At 36.0% G+C, this 18,850-nt stretch overlaps 2 protein-coding genes across 2 annotated transcripts; one reads left to right on the top strand and one right to left on the bottom strand.

The window, feature by feature from the left end:
- The first annotated feature begins 218 nt into the window (after positions 1-218).
- Positions 219-18,059, top strand: LOC107008743 (uracil-DNA glycosylase, mitochondrial). Its single transcript, XM_015207890.2, has 8 exons — positions 219-607; positions 1,445-1,665; positions 2,505-2,663; positions 4,003-4,033; positions 4,332-4,467; positions 10,923-11,006; positions 16,981-17,115; positions 17,833-18,059. The coding sequence occupies exons 1-7, from the start codon at positions 343-345 to the stop codon at positions 17,045-17,047; spliced, it is 963 nt and encodes a 320-aa protein (XP_015063376.1). The 5' UTR covers positions 219-342; the 3' UTR covers positions 17,048-17,115; positions 17,833-18,059.
- LOC107008744 lies at positions 6,931-10,891 on the bottom strand. Its single transcript, XM_015207892.2, has 2 exons — positions 8,624-10,891; positions 6,931-8,276 (listed from the first exon to the last, which is right to left on the bottom strand). The coding sequence occupies exons 1-2, from the start codon at positions 9,531-9,533 to the stop codon at positions 8,242-8,244; spliced, it is 945 nt and encodes a 314-aa protein (XP_015063378.2). The 5' UTR covers positions 9,534-10,891; the 3' UTR covers positions 6,931-8,241.
- Positions 18,060-18,850: the final 791 nt, after the last annotated feature.

The raw sequence follows: 18,850 nt of genomic DNA, 5'->3' as shown, positions 1-18,850 counted from the left end.
TAAAATGGAAGATGAGAGGAAGACAACATATGGTTATGAGGTAAGGATGCGATATAAATATTTCAAAATTGTACAATTAAGTTTTTTCAAATATTTTAGCTAGTTGTACCATAATTGCCTTTTCCGTCAATAAATGATATGTTAACAAAATTAACGTTTCTTAATAATTAGATCAATTCGATGTTAAATGCGCACGATCAAATATTACGGAGACTAAAAGTGAAATTAGACAATAATAGGGAGACTAAAAACGCCGTGGTTGTGTTCCCGCCAGAGAATAGAGTGAGTTGGGTGATTTTGGGTTCCATTTCCTCTCTGCTCGTTACCAGTACTTTGACTAAAATGGCGTCTTCTTCATCCAAAACCCTAAAGGACCTATGGAAGCAACCAGCAGCAAAGCGTCTAAAACAGGTGTCTTCTACCGAAAACTTCATTTCTAGCGCCTTGGCATCTTCATCTTCGCGTAAAGACTGTGACGAAGACCCCAAAGACGTAGTATCCTCAACGCCGGAGCAAAATTCGAGAATGGAGTTCAACCGATCACTCGCAAAGTCCAAAAGGAACCTCAAACTATGTTCTGATAAAATCTCCAAATTAAACGCAAACGGTCTGTTAAACAATGCTCCTTTTACGTTTATGGCAAAATTATTTTTTGTTCCTTAACTTTGTGTTACTACTGAGTTTTTTTAATTCAAAAAGATCACCATGCATTTTCAATACCACAAAAGGCTTCTAGAACCACATTTTAGCTTCGTCTAGTAGTTTTTTAAAAAAAAATGTATAAAGCAAAACAAATTTTAATTAAGAAATTGACCAACTTATATTTCAACATAGTTTTTTGATGATGGTATTGTTGGGTACAACTTGCACTCACCTAGACTATTCCACCATTTTCATGCCATCACACACTAGCACATGTATTGGGTTACTTTGCCCACTTTGGACTTGTGCAAATTTTTTTCACATATTCTGGTTATAATCGTTCCAAATCAATAGTGGACAAGCAAATTGATTGTGCTACATGTATCTCTTTTGTTGTTCCTTAATGTTTAGATGTTGTTAAAAGAAATAGCAGAAGTTATTGAATTCGATTAATTTTAAAAATTATGTCAGATGTTTTGGACTATTTGAATGGAAAAAAATTTAAGATGATTTTTCGACAAGTATAGTAATGGGCAGAAAGTTGAAATGTACTTTTTGTCTATTTCATCTTTTTGGTGTTAAAAGAACTCTTAGAGGACACACTGATATCTTTTCCTGCGGACACACTCAAGTATAAAAACGGAATGTTTTCTACTTATAATATTTATTTTTTCATGCCAAAGAGCAATGTAGATCCTCAGTTTCAAAATTCAAAGTAAGATTGCTACTTACAGAGCATTTGGTTAAACTACTTATTCCTTGCAAGGCACTGAAAAAACATCTCTTGTGTACCAATTGTTAGGTGAAGGGGGTGGATACGTGAAGTTACAGGAACTGTTGATTGAGGAGACATGGTTGGAAGCATTGCCAGGGGAATTTGAGAAGACCTATGCAGGGAACTTGTGCAAATTTGTGGAAAAGGAAATTAGTGGTGGTGTCCCAATTTATCCTCCACTACATCTGATTTTTAATGCTCTTAACACTACTGCATTTGACAGGATAAAGGCTGTCATTATTGGACAGGTAGTGTTTCTAGTTTTTATGGTAGCATTCACATGTAACTAAGTGTATGTTCTCAAAGAATCACAACCTATATAAAAGTGGTTTTTGTATTGAAACCTTTACAACCTTACCCAAGAAGGAGACAGTAAAATATTACGCAGTATGTGCACCTGTGATGATTAGTTTTTTAAAAATACTATGCAGTATGTGCACCTGTGTTAATTAGTTAGCTTTTGAAATGCACCCATCTGAAATATAAAAACCAAATTTCTCTTTTAAAATAAAATACAGAAGTTGCTTTGCTTCTCTTTTGACATCTTCCTTACTGGAGCAATCTGGTATTTATTCATCTCAGATATCACCACTAGGGGTCGTTTGGTATAGTGGTTAACAAAAATAATGCATGCATTAACTCTATGTATTAGTAATACCTTGTTGAGTACATTTTTTCAACACTCTATTATGTATTAACGTGTGTATTACTAATACCATGGATTTTTAGGTATTAGTAAATGTAATGGGTCTTAATGTATGCATTAGCATGGTTAAAGAGCCCATTGCCCCTCATATTCTTTTTTACATCTTTTCCGCCATAATTGTGAAGGATATATTTGTAAATAAATATTTTTATGGAATGCATGCTATCTTAATACACCAAACCAAACAATGCATAAGAAATAATTTATGTATAATTAATACAAGCATTACTAATACACTCAATTTAATATTATTCTTATACAATCTGCCAACGACCTTTTAGGAATTTGGTAATGAAGCTACACTTTTTGGAAATATTTTAGCCTTTGCTGGAAGCATTTTTCTAACTTACAGAAGCATCATCCTTTTCTATGTGATTTCAGGATCCATATCATGGACCAGGTCAGGCAATGGGCCTGTCTTTCTCGGTGCCTAAGGGTGTGAAAGTCCCTTCTAGTCTGTTGAATATATATAAAGAACTTAAGCAAGATTTGGGCTGTTCAATACCAATTCATGGAAATCTGGAACAATGGGCTGTGCAGGTGCTTTTGAACTTCTTGGTGGAACTTGTCATCTACTTTATATGGGTTTCATGTTTTAAAAAATATTCTACTATGCTTTACGTAAATCAGTTTAGTCAAAATCAATGACTTGTTACCCTTACAATTTTCACTTTTGCAGTCTTTCGTGACATATTTGACACATGAAGTGCTATTGAAGCATGAACCATCATTTAAACTACTATCCATTTCTGATCTCTTTCCCTTTAATTCATGGAAATCTGTATTTGATATTTAAACAGGATGTGGCTGCATAATGTTTATGCCGGGTTTGTTCACTGAACCTATATGGCTACTTATAAGTCAGATCTTTATATTTCCTAATTGCGGACTGTATAACAAGCTGCAATGATTGCAACTTTAAATTCCAATGTCAATTAATCAAAGATCAAGTTCTCTTCTTTATCAACTGCCCATCATTTCTTTAAGTTGGGGGAACTATTGAGTACATGGTTATCCGGTGGTTTCTAATGTAAAAGTGGTGGATCCTGACTTAAGCCAATTTGATATTTACGCAAGCTTATTTGATAGGAATACATAACAATCTGTAAACTAACAGTCTATTATTTTATAGGTAGTTTGAAATCTGAAACCTGTCACTCTTTGTACACTACTGGTGGAACATTTAGAACTAAACTGTGGCACAAAGATGTATATCATAGAAGTTCTCAACTTACACCACTCCCCTGTTGCACTAGCTCACTTGCATACTTGAAAGCATGCTTGTTTCTTGTTAATGTAAGAAGGTTTTAGAGCATACCTAGCCTAGATTTATACTTAGTTTGAGCAGGAAATTTGAGTAGTTCCTGGTTCAATATGGGATTTCTGTTAAAGGAAACGATGCTTTCACATCAGCAAAAAATAACTTTGTAAACCTTGAGGTACTCATTTTTATAAGTTGTGTTTGTTGAGTTCCAACATAGTTCATTTAGGGATGGAAAGATCTCTTTACATGGTCTTGGGCAATCCTCACCTAATAAGCTAGCTTTTGGGTTGGGTTAGGCCCGAACTCATTTTCTTATCATGGTATCGGAGCCAGTCCCGTCCCAATTCTTCTTTTACTTGATGTTGGCCCCCATAATATATTTTCCGCACTCCGTTGCCATGCCTGGGTGTGTGAGGGGGTGTTAAGTGACCGCATCGGTCATTTGGGGATGGGAAGGTCTCTTATATGGTCTAGGGCGATCCTCACCTCATGAGCTAGCTTTTGGGTTGAGTTATCCCAAAGTCTGTTTTTTTTATCAGTGTTGACAACACTTATATAGACTTCATTTTTTCTTCCTTTAAGTAATTGTCTGACATACACCACATTGCTTTACAGGGCGTTCTGCTTCTCAATGCTGTTCTAACAGGTAATATTTGTCTCTTCTATCTCTCTCTCTATCTTAATTCACTAGTGTTGATCTTTTGAAAAATTAAGATCTGCTGTTCAGATATTGTGTCTGTCCTTTTTGAACTTCTGAGGATGTATGGTGGAATATTACCACCCCCCCCCCTGTTTTGAAGAAGACGGTCCTTCTCATTTGTTCTCGAATACTTTATGGTATTATTTAATTTTCTTTTCCATTGAAGAGATGCAATGACACTTCTTCTTATCTTCTACAATTTAATAGCATTTTGAGCCTGCTGTTTTCCCTGATACACTCTCAGTCAGGCATCATCAGGCAAATTCACATGCAAATAAAGGCTGGGAGCAATTTACAGATGCTATCATCAAAACAATTTCTAAGAAGAAAGAAGGAGTTGTTTTCATTCTGTGGGGAAACTATGCCCAAGCAAAAGCCAGGTGATTCATTACGGGGCTGCAAATACTCTATTTAGTTTGTTAATATCTGATTGGGAATCCTGGCCTTATAATAGTTAGTCTGAAGACGACTTAGTTATTATGGGCATCACTTGTAACCTTTGCCCTTGTTGGAATTATACCTGCAAGTTTAAGTGTTCAATGAGTGAAAGTACAAGGATAGGAGGATACTCTGTAACATTTTTAAAATGTCCAGTAGTAGATTTCTTGTTAAATTCCCTATGAATGAAATTGTCTGCTTTGCTTCCATCTTCAGCTTCTTGCTGATACTTTAGGAGAGCCATTCCATTTGACTATAGAAGTTCTATGACTTCTTCACTCGAGATTTGTTCTCAAAACTCTGTTCAAGGATTTCTTCTATAAGTTTGCACTTTTTGCATCGAACTTGTTATGAGTACTAACAAGAACTCACTGATACAGTGAGTTAAGAGCTCCAATGGCTCCAACGACTTCACTGATGCAATGAGCTAACAGCTATTGTAGAGAGGAAAAAGAAGAAGAAGAGAGAAGCAATCTGTTTTCCTTTCAATCATCTTACCTTTCATCTATGACTACTCTTCCATTATATACATGTGATTTTGGAAGTTTCTAGACTTATCAAAGAAGAAGAAAAAAATGTGATTAAAACGAACTAACAATATAACCAACTAACTAACTAACCATGTGACTTAACTAACTAACTATGTGACTAACAACTAATAAGAAAATTAACTTACTCTACTGCTAACTATAATTCTCAATACCCCTCCTCAAGTTGGTGGTAATGATCTTACAGCCAACTTGTTCAAAATAGCAGTATGTTTAATGCCAGTAAGAGACTTAGTAAAAATGTCTGCCAATTGTTCATTTGTGGTTACATGTTGGATTGAAATGAGCCCCTCCTGCAGTTTATCACGTACAAAATGACAATCAACCTCAATGTGTTTAGTTCTCTCATGAAACACAGGTTATGTGCTATGTGTATGGCAGCCTGACTGTCGCAATATACAATAATGGGAGCAGAATGAGATATTGTCAATTCATTGATCAACCTGTGCAGCCACACCAATTCACCTACCACCTTCCTGAGTGACCTATACTCAGCCTCTGCAGATGACAGTGATATAGTTTCTTGTTTCTTAGACTTCCAACTGATAGGACTATCTCCAAGTAATACCAAGAATCCACTTACTGATCTCCTAGAGTCTGGACATGTAGCCCAGTCTGAGTCACAGTATGCCTTCATAACACAGTTAGGATCTTTTGATAAGTAGACTCCCAGGGTAGGATCTTGCTTTATGTACCTGAGCAAGTGAAAAGCTGCTTGTAAATGAGGAGTTCTGGGATCCTGCATGAACTGACTCAATTGTTGGACACTGAAGGCTATATCCATTCTAGTATTAGTGAGAAAGTTTAGCTTTCCCACAAAGTTCCTGTAATAAGTAGGATCAGACAATGAAGTTCCTTCCTTGGCTTTAAGTTTAACATTGGGATCAAGAGGAGATGACAAAGATGTATATCTGAAACAATCATATTCCTTTAGTAAATCAAGTACAAACTTCCTTTGTGAAATAAGAACCCCTCCTGCAGTGTCAAGTATCTCCATACCCAAGAATTAATGAAGTTTACCAAGATCTTTAATCTTGAATGTCTCATCAAGGTATATCTTTAGTTGAGTGATCTCAGATGTATCTGTGCCTGTTAAGACTATATCATCAACATAAACTGCCACAAACACCACTAGTGAATTAGACTTCTTGTAGAACAAAGAATAATCATAGTGTGAATGTGTATATCCTCTAAGAGACAATGCTTCAGTCAATTTGGCATACCATTGTCTGCTGGCCTGTTTAAGTCCATATAGAGACTTATTAAGCTTGCAAACTAAACCTGGTTCATCCACATCAAGACCTTGAGGTATTGTCATGTACACCTCTTCATTTAAATCACCATCCTTTCTTCACTGCACATGCTATCAATGTTCTCACAGTAGTCATCTTAACAACAGGTGAATATGTTTCTGTGTAATCTATTCCAGCCTTTTGGGTGTATCCCTTAACCACCAATCTAGCCTTGAACCTCTCAATGCTACCATCAGCTTTATGTTTCACTTTGTATACCCATTTACAACCAATAGCTTGTTTATCCATAGGCAGTTTAACCAAATCCCAAGTTCTGTTTGTATGTAAAGCATCAAATTCTTGTTCCATTGCCTTTTGCCATGCAGGACTTAATGCTGCTTCTTCATAGGAATGTGGTTCACTATCACAGCAAATGTTTTCAACCAAGACTTGACTTTTAGAAGCAATGACATCAGAATTAGTATGGTTGTATTTACTGAACAATGCATTAGAAGTCAGGCTGCTTTGATTGATGTTTGGAATGGTATTAGAAACAGAGTTGTTCTTCAGATTAGGAAATGACAAAACATAGTCCTTTAGATGACAAGGTATTTTAGTTTCTCTATTGGATTTTCTCTGTGGTATAGGTGGGATTGGTACTTCAGTTTGTATAGGTGGTGATGGATGTATAGGCTGAGGATTGAGAGACAGAGTTGAATGATCATCAATTACATCTAAATGATTGTTTAACAATGCATCACAAGATTCAGACAAATCAGTAGAACAAGTCTTTGGAACAGAGAAAAAATTGCTATTATCTGAAGAGAAAGAAAATGGAAAAATATCTTCATGAAAAATTACATCTCTTGAGATTTGTATTTTCCTTGTGGCAAGACTCATTACCTTGTACCCTTTGATTCCAGATGGATATCCTATAAAGATATGAGGGGTGGTTCTTGGTTCTAGTTTGTCTCTGTGAACTTTAGGTAATGTGGGATAACATAGACATCCAAGGGATCTTAATTGACTATATTTTGGTTTTTCTTTATACAACATCTCATAAGGACACTTATTTTGTAGAAATGTGGATGGAAGCCTGTTAATAAGGTATGTAGAAGTAAGAATGCAATCACCCCAGTACTTAGTAGGTAACTTGGATTGGAAAAGCAGTGCTCTAGCTGTTTCAAGCAAGTATATGTGTTTTCTCTCCACTGTGCTATTTTGCTGTGGAGTATAAGGACAACTTTTCTGATGTGTAATGCCTTTGGCTTGAAAGAACCTAAGTGTTTCATTGTTGTTGAATTCTAACCCATTGTCTGATCTGATACACTTTACAGTTGTTTGAAACTGGTTTTCTATCATATTGATAAAGGTTTGAAGAACCTGTATGGCATTACTTTTGGTGCTTAACAAATATGTCCAGGTAGCTCTACTATAGTCATCTACAAGGGTAATGAAATATCTACAATTGTCATGTGTAGGAACATGGTAAGGACCCCATAAATCAATATGAAGAAGGTCAAAAATACTCTTAGAATTAGTTGTACTGTGAGTGAATGGTAGTCTGGTTTGTCTTGCCATTGGACATATAGTGCAAGTAAAGGGCTGTCTAGCAGAAAACTTAACAGGAATGGTAGGCATGTTTTTCATCTTCACAAAGGGTACATGGCCAAGTCTGTTATGCCACAGTAAATCCACATCATCCTTAAGAGATTCAAGAGATGCACAGTTATTCAACATATTTGTATTTTCAGTAGATGAACAAACAGACATTACAGGAAGTTAACTGGAATTTTCCACAAATGAATCATTACAAACTGTACTTAGAAAAGGAATACTCCTACAAACATGAGGTATACAACTACAAACAAGATCAGTGGATTGAGTAGTATTTTTCAAGCATCTTCCACACATGTAGTAAATGCCATCCTTGCTACTACCAATTGCCTGAGGCCTCTTCACTGAAGGGGCCTGTAATAGACAGGTTGTATCAGTAAAAGAAATTATACACTTCATTGAAGAAACTAAGGATTGGACTGAAATGAGATTATGCTTAAAAGAAGGAACATGTAATACTTTGCTTAAGATCATTTTAGGTGTAATATGTACATCACCAAACTCTGTCACTTTGACCTTGTATCCATTTGGAAGTGAAATAAGTATAGGATAGGGTAATGTTTGAATGTTTGTTAATGAAGATTTATTGTATGTCATATGGTTTGAAGCTCTTGAGTCAATGATCCACAAGTCTATGCTTGATCTAGAACATTTGCATGAAACAGTACCAAAATCAATAGAAGAAGTGCATAGTATTGTACCTGCAAACTTGTTAGATTCAGCATTATTCTTGGAATCCTCTCCTGAACTATCAATCTGAAACTGCTGTAACAAGCTCATAATGTGACCATATTGTTCTTGTGTAATGACAGCATTTGAATTACTGTTTTCTTGTGAGCATTCTTCCCCATGTGCATTTGCCACAATCCTTCTTCCTCTGAAGTTTTGATTCTTGTTCTGCCTGAACTGTTGTGTATTGAACTGTTGTGGATTGTTTGTTCTATTATTAAGAGCATTATTCTTTGGAGGGTATCCATGTAGTTTATAACACTTCTCCTTAATGTGACCTTGTTTCTTACAGAAATCACAAATCAAAGCACTTCTGTTACTATTGTTACTCAATTCACTATTACTTGAGAAACTAGTTCTATATCCTCTCCCACCTTGTGATCCTCTGCCAGCATTTGCATTTAGTGAGATTGACTCCATAGGTGTACGACTGGTAGGCCTGTATTCTCTTTGTTTTTCCTCTTGAATCAACAGAGAGAAGGCTTGTGCAGTAGAAGGAAGAGGACTCATCATGAGTATGTTGCCTCTAATCACAGTGTAAACTTCATTTAATCCCATGAGGAATTGTATCAATCGTCTATCCTGTTCTGACTTGTGCATACTATCCTTGGCACCACAAGTACATGTACATGTGCATATGCTCTTCGTGTTCAAAGTGTTTAATTCTTCCCACAGCTTCTTCAATTTTGTATAATAGACAGTGATGTCTAGTGTTCCCTGTGTTAAATCATCAATCTCCTTTTGAATCTGATATAATTTTGCACCATTTGTCTGGTCATATCTGTCTTCTAGCTCCTTCCAAAGCTCACACGAATTGTTAACATATTCAACACTATCTGCAATCTCTTTGGTAAGAGAATTCAATATCCATGAAGTTACCATATCATCACATCTCTGCCATTGACGAGCTTGTGGTGAATTTTCAGCTGGCTTTACACAACTTCCATCAATAAAACCTGTCTTATTCTTCACAGACAGAGCTCGTAAGATACCTCTTCTCCATGATCTTTATCCAACTCCATCAAATTGAGCTGGAACGAGTGGTGTTCCTGGATTGTCTGAAGGATGAACATAGAACACAGTATTCATATCAATTCTAGTAGCAGTTGTTTGACTTGTGACTTCTGTCATGGCAAACTAATGAATTTGGATACAAAATTAGGATCAAACACAGATCCTACAGATACAAAAACGAAAGAATCTACCCCTGCTCTGATACCATAACAAGAACACACTGATACAGTGAGTTAAGAGCTCCAATGGCTCCAACGACTTCACTGATGCAATGAGCTAACAGCCATTGTAGAGAGGAAAAAGAAGAAGAAGAGAGAAGCAATCTGTTTTCCTTTCAATCATCTTACCTTTCATCTATGACTACTCTTCCATTATATACATGTAATTTTGGAAGTTTCTAGACTTATCAAAGAAGAAGAAAAAAATGTGATTAAAACTAACTAACAATATAACCAACTAACTAACTAACCATGTGACTTAACTAACTAACTATGTGACTAACAACTAATAAGAAAATTAACTAACTCTACTGCTAACTATAATTCTCAATAAGTACTTAAAGTGATGGCATCTCAAACATTTCACTGAATTTTTTTTTCTCACCAGTATTTTCCCAAGTTTGAGTTTTTTATATTAAAAATCGTTTGCCATCTCTAGTGAAAGCTGCATAAGACACCCTACAGACAAGGTCCACCAGAATATCATTTGAACTGTTGTTCTTTTTTCAAGTCATTACTTTTTGAAGATAAAGAAACATATTTTATTTGTAAAGATGCTCGTAATTTTGGAAAAATAGTTGGTCATCCTTATTCTACTTGAGTTGTAGTAATTCTGTTTAATCTTTTTGTGAGAGCAACAATTACACCATCAACACAGGATTGTCAGACCTATTTCGCTCCCTACAGTACTTTCTGATTTTTCGTTTCCTTCTCTTAGAAATAAATAGCAGTACCTGCAGCTAGTTATGGCGACATCCCAGTGAGTTATCCTTGGTACAACATTAGATGCTAGATATTGATTCTCCAATATTCTGAAGAGGTTAAAGTTTATGATGTAGGTAATTGCTTTGGATGTCTAATGAAAGATTCCGTAAATGATGTTTTATTCCTATAGAAAGATCAAGTTTAACTGTAAAAACACTGGGAATGAGATTGCGTAATTCATCTCTACTTTCTTGAACTTGATTCGATATTGTGCAGACAAGGTTCAAACAGGAACTATTCCTTTTACCTCCCAATTAACCCTTTTGTTTTACAGGTTAGTTGATGAAACAAAGCACCATATTCTCAAATCAGCACACCCTTCTGGATTGTCTGCAAACAGAGGTTTCTTTGGATGCCGGTGTGTTCCCTTGACAACAGACTTATTTCAACTGAAATTTCTCTTAAGCATTTCGTGTGTTATAATATAGTGCTGTAGTTATAGTATACAAGTTTAGTTGTTATATTGCATTAAATATATTCTTTTCCCTATTTACTTTTATGGATTGTGTTATATAATACTCCCTCCGTCTCATTTTAAGTGGCACATTTCCCTTATTAACTAGTCCAAAAAGAAAGTCACCTTATTATAATGAGAAACAATTTAACTTTCAAATTTCCCTTTTACGCTTAATGAAGTGATTTATAGTCACTCAAATATCTAACGATTGTTTTAGACTACAAGTTTCAAAAGTCTTCCTTTTTTTTCTTAAACACCGTGCCAAGTCAAATGGTGCCACATAAAATGGGACGGAGGGAGTAATAAATATGCTCATGGAAGGGGAGACATGCACAACATGGCTGATGCATACGAGCAACCAATTAACCTTTTATATTTGTTTCAAGGGCCTGGTTTCCTCTGACGTCACAAGTTCTCTGCTCTCCCACCTGCTAAAGGAACAAATGGAAGCCGCTATAACAATGAATTCGAAAACTAGGTTGTTTCCAGTTTGAACCATGGATGTGTCTGCATCGTGATTGCCTTCTCCCATTCCCTCTCTTTCGGATTTGTTTTCTGTGTTGAGCAAGAAAAAATAAAAAATTTCTGGATCAGCTTATGATCATAACACTTCCTGTGTAAAATGATTTATCTTTTTCTTGGTTTAGTTCAGGGGTATCAAAGTTATCCCATGTAAACATGACCCACCCAAATCTGGGTTGGTCATTGACCTGCTTATATATTAGTTCAAATCATCAAAAAGGGTTGATACGTAGCCCAAATTGACACATGAAAATCTTGTCACTTATTTTCGAAATGACATTTTTTATTTGATATACAACAAATAAAAAAATTATAACGTAGTAAGAATTTGACGGGAAGGGTTATGACCTTTTTAGCCCATTTCAGCCCGAACAACTTTAGGGTAGGTCAGTAAACCAGCCATTTATTGACTCAATCCATTTTGACCCGCACAAATTCAGCCCAATCCACCCATTCGACACCTTTTATCTTGTTTGCATGGAGCAGGCGGCTCACATGATGCCCAGAAATAGTAGTGTGATTGGATGAAATTTCTTTTGCTAGAATGCAGTGGGAGATGGTGTCACAGTGGCCAACTGTTAGAACAAACATACTCAAGAAACTGATTTGAAAAAATAAAAATAGAGTGAACTTATGAAATTCCTTGTGTATATTAATCTGCAGAAAGTCTGAATTTATACAAAGAAAAAAACATAAACATTAAAACTAAAATAAGAACATGTGTCACTAACTACCATAAAAGGGGGCCACTAACAGCCATAATGGGGCACTAACATTAGAAAGCACTAAATTGAAATAAGTAAAAAACAGTAAAAATAATAATAAGCTGAAAAAATGTCAATTGTCTAACACTCCTCCTTGGCATTTTTGTGGCAAACACCAATTCTTTGTCTCAGATCTTCAAACCTTTCCTTTGGCAATGACTTATTGAAAATGTCAGCTAGCTGGTTCTCAGATGAACAATGAACAAGCAACACTTCATTAGATTGTTGGACTTCCCTGATAAAATGAAACTTGATCTTGATATGTTTAGTTCGACCATAGAACACTAGATTTTTTGAGATTGAAACTGCTGAAATGTTGTCACACATGATCTTGGTAGCTTCTGTTTGTTCATGGCCTAAGTCCTTCATCATCTTCCTTAGCCAGATAACTTGATTCACAGCAGATGCAACAGCTATGTACTCAGCTTCTGCTGTTGATTGAGCTGTAGTTTCTTGTTTCTAGAGCTCTAACTAAAACAACTTGTCCCCAAATAGAAAAGATATCCAGATGTGCTTCTGGAATCATCAACTCCACCACCCCAATCACTATCAGAGTACCCAATCAGGTTCATAGTTACTTCGGTAGATGTTGGGAAAAAAATTCCAAACTTGCTAGTTCCTTTAATATACCTTAACACTCTTTTAGCAGTTGTGAGGTATGTGTCTCTAAGCGAATGCATGAACCTAGAGAGCAAACTAACAACAAATAGAATGTCAGGCCTGCTTGCGGTTAGAAATAGAAGATTGCCAATTAAGCTTCTATACATACTATCATCCACTTTTTCGGAATCCTCATCCTTGCCAAGCTTCACACCAGTAGATATTGGAGTACTCACAGGTTTGCAGTCTTGCATTTTAACCTGTTTAGAATATCCGAAATGTATTTCTGCTGGCATATGAAAATTCCATCACTGGACTGCAACGCTTCCATGCCGAGAAAGTACTTCATGACTCCAAGATCAGTCATTTCAAAGATTTTCTCCATTTCATCCTTGAACATTTGGATTAGTTCAATTTTGCTTCCTGTCACAAGCATGTCATCCACATAAATTGAGACAATTAAGGACTCACCTGCAGCATTGACTTTCACATACAAAGTAGCTTCACTTTGACTTCTACTAAAGCCAAGTTGGATGAGATGATTGTTCATCCTCTCATACCATGCCCTTGGGGCTTGTTTTAGGCCATACAAGACCTTTGTTAAGAGATAAACTTGATCCACTTTTTCAGGAGTTGAGAAACCATCAGGTTGCTCTACATAGATCTCTTCAGCAAGCAAACCATTCAAGAAATCCGATTTGACATCAAGTTGATGAATCTGCCAGGAACTATGAGATGCAAATGCAAGAATAAGCTTGATTGTGTCATACCTTGCTACAAGAGCAAATGTTTCCTGGTAATCCACACCATATTGTTGTGCATATCCCTTCACCACCAATCTAGCCTTATGTTTGCAAATTGTTCCATCAGGATTGAGTTTTGTCTTGAAAATCCATTTTACACCAATTACCTTGCAATTTGTAGGTCTGTCAACAAGCTGCTAGGTTCCATTCTTCTCGATCATGTCTAGTTCTTCTTGCATAGCTCTCCTCCATGCCTGAAAGTCTTGTGCTTCAGCATAGCTTGTTGGTTCAGAGCTAACCAAGTTACACCGCTGATAGACAGCTTTTAAGGATCGAGTTCCCCTCACTGGTACATCATCCACTAGTTCATCTTCTGAAAGTTGAGGCTGCTCTATTGAAAATGAATCTGAATAAGAGGTCTTCTGATTTTTCCAATCCCAAGCAGCTACTTCATCAAACTTCACTTCTCGGCTGAGAATTAGTTTGTCTGATTTCAAACAGAAAATCCTGTAACCTTTGGATGAACTATAGCCCATAAATATGCCTTTATTAGCCTTGTTATCCAGCTTACTCCTTTTTGTTTCTGGAACTCGATAATAACATATACACCCAAAGATTCTGAGATGGTGTATTGATGGTTTGTTCCCACACCAAGCTTCATATGGAGTCATGTCCTGCAAGGCCTTAGTAGGCAATCTTTTCAGCAAATATACAGAGGTATTGACTTCCTCAGCCCAAAACTGATTTGGGATCTTTCTTTCGAGCAAAAGACATCTGGCCATCTTCATTACTGTCCTGTTCTTCCTTTCAGACACACCATTTTGTTGTGGAGTGTATGGTAATGTCAATTGGCATTCAATACCTGTGCTATTACAAAACTCCACAAATTGAGAAGAAGTGTATTCTCCTCCATTGTCAGAACTTAAAGCCTTAATACTAAGATTACATTGATTTTCTACTAAAGCTTTAAATTGTGTAAAAACATCAAAGACTTCACTCTTCAGTCTTATGAAATAAACCCAACACATTCTGGTGTAGTCATCAATAAAGAGGAGAAAGTATGTGTTACCACTCAGCGAATCTGTTTTCATTGGGCTGCAAACATCCGTATGAATGAGCTGAAGTTTCTGGTTAGCTCTTCGTACTTGATTTGCTTGAAATGGCAGTTTTGTTTGCTTTCCCTGTTGGCAAGTTTCACAAACTTGAGCATTAGAAAGAAATTCAGGCATATTTTCCACTAGCTCCTTTTTTTTCATCTCGGCGATGCTTTTCAGATTGAAGTGACCAAACCTTTTGTGCCATAGGTTTGTACATGTTTGTGAAGTAATAGTGTAAGCCTGCTCATTTATTTTCTCCCAATCAACTGAAAACATTCTGTTGCTCATCTTAACATAAAATAACTCTACTCCAGAAGGGTCAGAAACAACACATTCACGATTCTTAAAATGCAGAGAATAATTATTTTCAAGCATTTATCCAACACTCAACAAATTTTGACTCATATCAGGTGTGTAGAAAACATCAGAAATAGTTTTGATACCTGATATTGTTGAGATAGACACTGTACCTCTGCCTTTGACTTCTACTGCCTCACCGTTTCCCACTTTTACTTTAGATTCATCTAGGAATTTGAACAGTTCAACATTATTGCACAAGTGATGTGTGCAACCACTGTCAAGAAGCCATGAATCAGAGGATTCACTGATTGAAAAGTATGAAACTGCAAATAGTTGCTCTTCATGTGCATCGGTAGCTTCTGCTACTTGTGCTTGCAAAGCACCAGAGGCCTTTGCTCTTGATTTGCAGACCTTGGATACGTGTCCCGTCTGCTTACAGTTGCCGCATATAGCATCGACTCTCCACCAACAATACTTCTCCAGATGTGTATTTCTTTTACAATGTTTGCAAGGAGGGAACTTCTGCTTCACATCTCCACTATTGTTTCCTCCATCATGCTTGCCCTTATTCTTTTGGTGGAATTGTTGCTTTCCTTTTTGCTTTTGTACAGAGAAAGCTCCTTCAATGAACTTTTCACGTCTCATAGTCCTCCTTTGCTCTTGTGCTTGAAGAGCACTCATTAGTTCACCTAATGAAAGTTTGCTCAGGTCCTTTGATTCTTCAAGAGAGGAAATCTTAGATTCAAATCTCTCAGGAAGAGTCACAAGAACTTTCTCCACAATTCGTTTATCTGTAAATTCTTCACCAAGAAGTCTAAATGTTATTAACAATTAAGGAGATTCGATCAGCATACTTACTGATAGTTTCATCCTCCTGCATATTCAAGGACTCAAACTCTCTTTTCAGGTTCAACACTTGCATTTGACGTGTTCTGTCACTGCCTTGATATTCTTCTTTCAACCTATCCCAAGCCTCTTTTGCAGTTTTGCAAGCCATGATTCTGTAAAACACAGTATCTACCACAACATTCTGCATAAGCGACTTGGCTTTAGATTTCTTTGCCTTCTCTTTGTTGTTGGATTTGATCTGAGCCAAGGTAGGATTTGCCGGTAGAGCAGCAAGTGGTTTATCTTCCGTCACAGTTTCCCAAAGTTCATAAGCTTCCAAAAAAGCTTGAATCTTCACAGACCAGATTTGGTAATTTTCACCAGTGAAAGTGAATGGTGGATTTAAAGGTAGGTTGTTGGATGTCATTTGTGTTGTAGGTCAAAACTTTTTTTTTGTCCTGTAAGATCAACTAGAGGCTCTGATGTCACTGTTAGAACAAAAATACTCAAGAAACTGATTTGAAAAAATATAATAGAGTGAACTTATGAAATTCGATGTGTATATTAATCTGCAGAAGTCTGAATTTATACAAAAAAAACATAACCATTAAAACTAAAATAAGAACATGTGCCACTTACTACCATAAAAGGGGTCACTAACAACCATAATGGGGCCACTAACTTCAGAAAGTTGAGCAACTAAGTTGACTAAGTCTAGCTAGAAAATAGAAAGCACTAAATTGATATAAGTAAAAAACAGTAAAAATAATTATAAGCTGAAAAAATGCCAATTGTCTAACACCAACATCCAGCCATTTACTCGTGCGATATGGTGTCACAGTGGCCAACATCCAGCCATTTACTCTTGCTTGAGTAGATGCCACCTTCTAACATGAGATTTCTGCAATTTTTCAAAAAATTACAGTGTTTTCTGCTTACATTATCACGATTCATGCTTGAGTTGACAAGGAAGTTAGTATCAAATGTTTTTCTTGCCTTCAACTGGTGATTACTTGTGCAGGCATTTTTCACAGACAAACCAACTTTTGGAAAAGATGGGAATGCCTCCCATTGAATGGCAACTATAAGCTGCTTCTCAACCATCACTTTGGGAATGCTAGTGCCACAGGGATTTGCCATTAAGTGATTCTTCTAGGTATGTAGATTTCATTGCTTTGCCAGGTTCACTTAAGAATAATTATCATCTGATATCATCACATACATAGTAGGCTAGTAGCTATGGCTGGCAACTGCTTATTCACAATCCACCTTCTTGGCAGTGGATAATTGCTTGAGAATTGCAGCTTTGTAGCTCATTACTTTCGTTTTTCTCTTTGGGATTAAGTAACTAATTATTTCTTTCATAATCATCTCTGATTTAGTGCATGTTTTTTGTTGGCATCCGTTTAGCATTCTATCAAATGATCTTATGTCTTTACCTAAAAAATAATGATCCTGTGAAGTGGAATAACAAGTTGGCAATGCTTCTATTTTTGTGAAGGTTTATCCATAAGTTGAACAAGAAAAGCTTTATTTTTTAAGTTCGGTGTGGTGTTAGTAGTGACTATTTTAGTGATCTGCACGAGTCACACTGCATACATGTTCAGCACTAAGACCAAGGAGAATAGTGTGGATGTCCAGAATGTTTATTTTGGATTAGTGAAAATCATTTTGGGTTTCAGGACATATAAATTGATAAAAGTTATCAAAACAATCATATTAAGGTAAACAAATCTTGTTTATTTTTCAAGGACTCTTGTGTTGTTTTATTTTGTAGAATTCATTCTTTTGCATCTGCTGCCTTATTAGGTTACTAAAACTTGCTGACTACTGAACAAAGAAGCTTAATTCATTGCTGCATCCTTCATTTCAGGGAGGGGCGTCTTGTGGCAAATTGAATTTTGGATAAGGTTTTGCTGCTTGATCATTTGTCCATTCATTCTCCTGTGAAGGGTTTTACTTGGCTTCCTGGTATTTTGTTATAGTCTACTGATTTCTAGTTATTGGAACATGTATCTTTAGCTATTGGAAACTTACACTAAATCGTGATTTCTCATTCTATTATAAAATGGATCCACTCGTACTCTTTTTCAACACCTTGATCCTTGTGTACTTTTATATATATGTATCTGAATTAACAATCAAATAGAGCACATGCGGCCCTAAAAATGACATCTACTACGACATGCTTGAGCAACCAAATAAGTACCTTGTACTTCTTACTTTTGGGTCTGTAATTTGTTGTTCATCTTCAATAAAGTAAAAATTTATGTGCATGCAATGTTTACACCAAATTGCATGAATTTACTTATTTTTTGCTCTTTTTAGTAAGCATTTTGAATTTTCCTTTTAACATCTGCTCCAAGGAGCTTTATTTGACTGTGTTATGTGTTATGGTCAATTAGACTTAAGAACAAAAAAATCCTTAAATTTATTAAAGCTTCAAATAACCTTTTTTATGACTAAATAATTATAAATGGTATACAAGTTAATTAGTTATTTCTTATACTTAAAAACAATAGTAGTTTATAGTAATCCAAAACGTAAAGCATGAATGTTTTCACGTTTCGTTTAATTTTCTGCTTTAGAGGTGTACTGGAAAATGTCTCGTTTTGTTTTTGTTAAAAATCAAGTTGTGAAAGGTTAAAAGCAAGTCACTAATATTTGAAAAGAACTAGTGTTGATCGAGTATGCAGGTAATCTTTACTGCTCATCTTACTTTTGTGTTTGTTGTTCGTATTATTAGCTATAATTGTTTGTTGTGATATGTTAAGAAAGCTGATTCTTGTTCATATCGTGGGGGAGGGGTAGGGGTAAGGGTAGAGTGTGGCATATAAAATAATTTTCTTTAAATTTGAAGTAGTTTTCAAATATTTTCTTTTAGGTAAAAA

This window comes from Solanum pennellii, chromosome 2 (genome assembly GCF_001406875.1).
Source record: "Solanum pennellii chromosome 2, SPENNV200".
Classification (NCBI taxonomy): Eukaryota; Viridiplantae; Streptophyta; class Magnoliopsida; order Solanales; family Solanaceae; genus Solanum; species Solanum pennellii.
Note: the sequence above shows the minus strand (reverse complement) of the source record. Positions and strands in the feature narration are given on the sequence as shown.

Excerpts from the sequence above, each read along its gene's own strand:
- LOC107008743 (XM_015207890.2), top strand. The coding sequence starts at position 343 with ATGGCGTCTTCTTCATCCAAAACCCTAAAGGACCTATGGAAGCAACCA. Across the intron at positions 608-1,444 it reads CTCCAAATTAAACGCAAACG|GTGAAGGGGGTGGATACGTG; the intron begins GTCTGTTAAACA and ends ACCAATTGTTAG. Across the intron at positions 4,034-4,331 it reads TCTCAATGCTGTTCTAACAG|TCAGGCATCATCAGGCAAAT; the intron begins GTAATATTTGTC and ends ATACACTCTCAG.
- LOC107008744 (XM_015207892.2), bottom strand. The coding sequence starts at position 9,533 with ATGGTAACTTCATGGATATTGAATTCTCTTACCAAAGAGATTGCAGAT. Across the intron at positions 8,277-8,623 it reads TGAATCTAACAAGTTTGCAG|GCCCCTTCAGTGAAGAGGCC; the intron begins GTACAATACTAT and ends TGTCTATTACAG.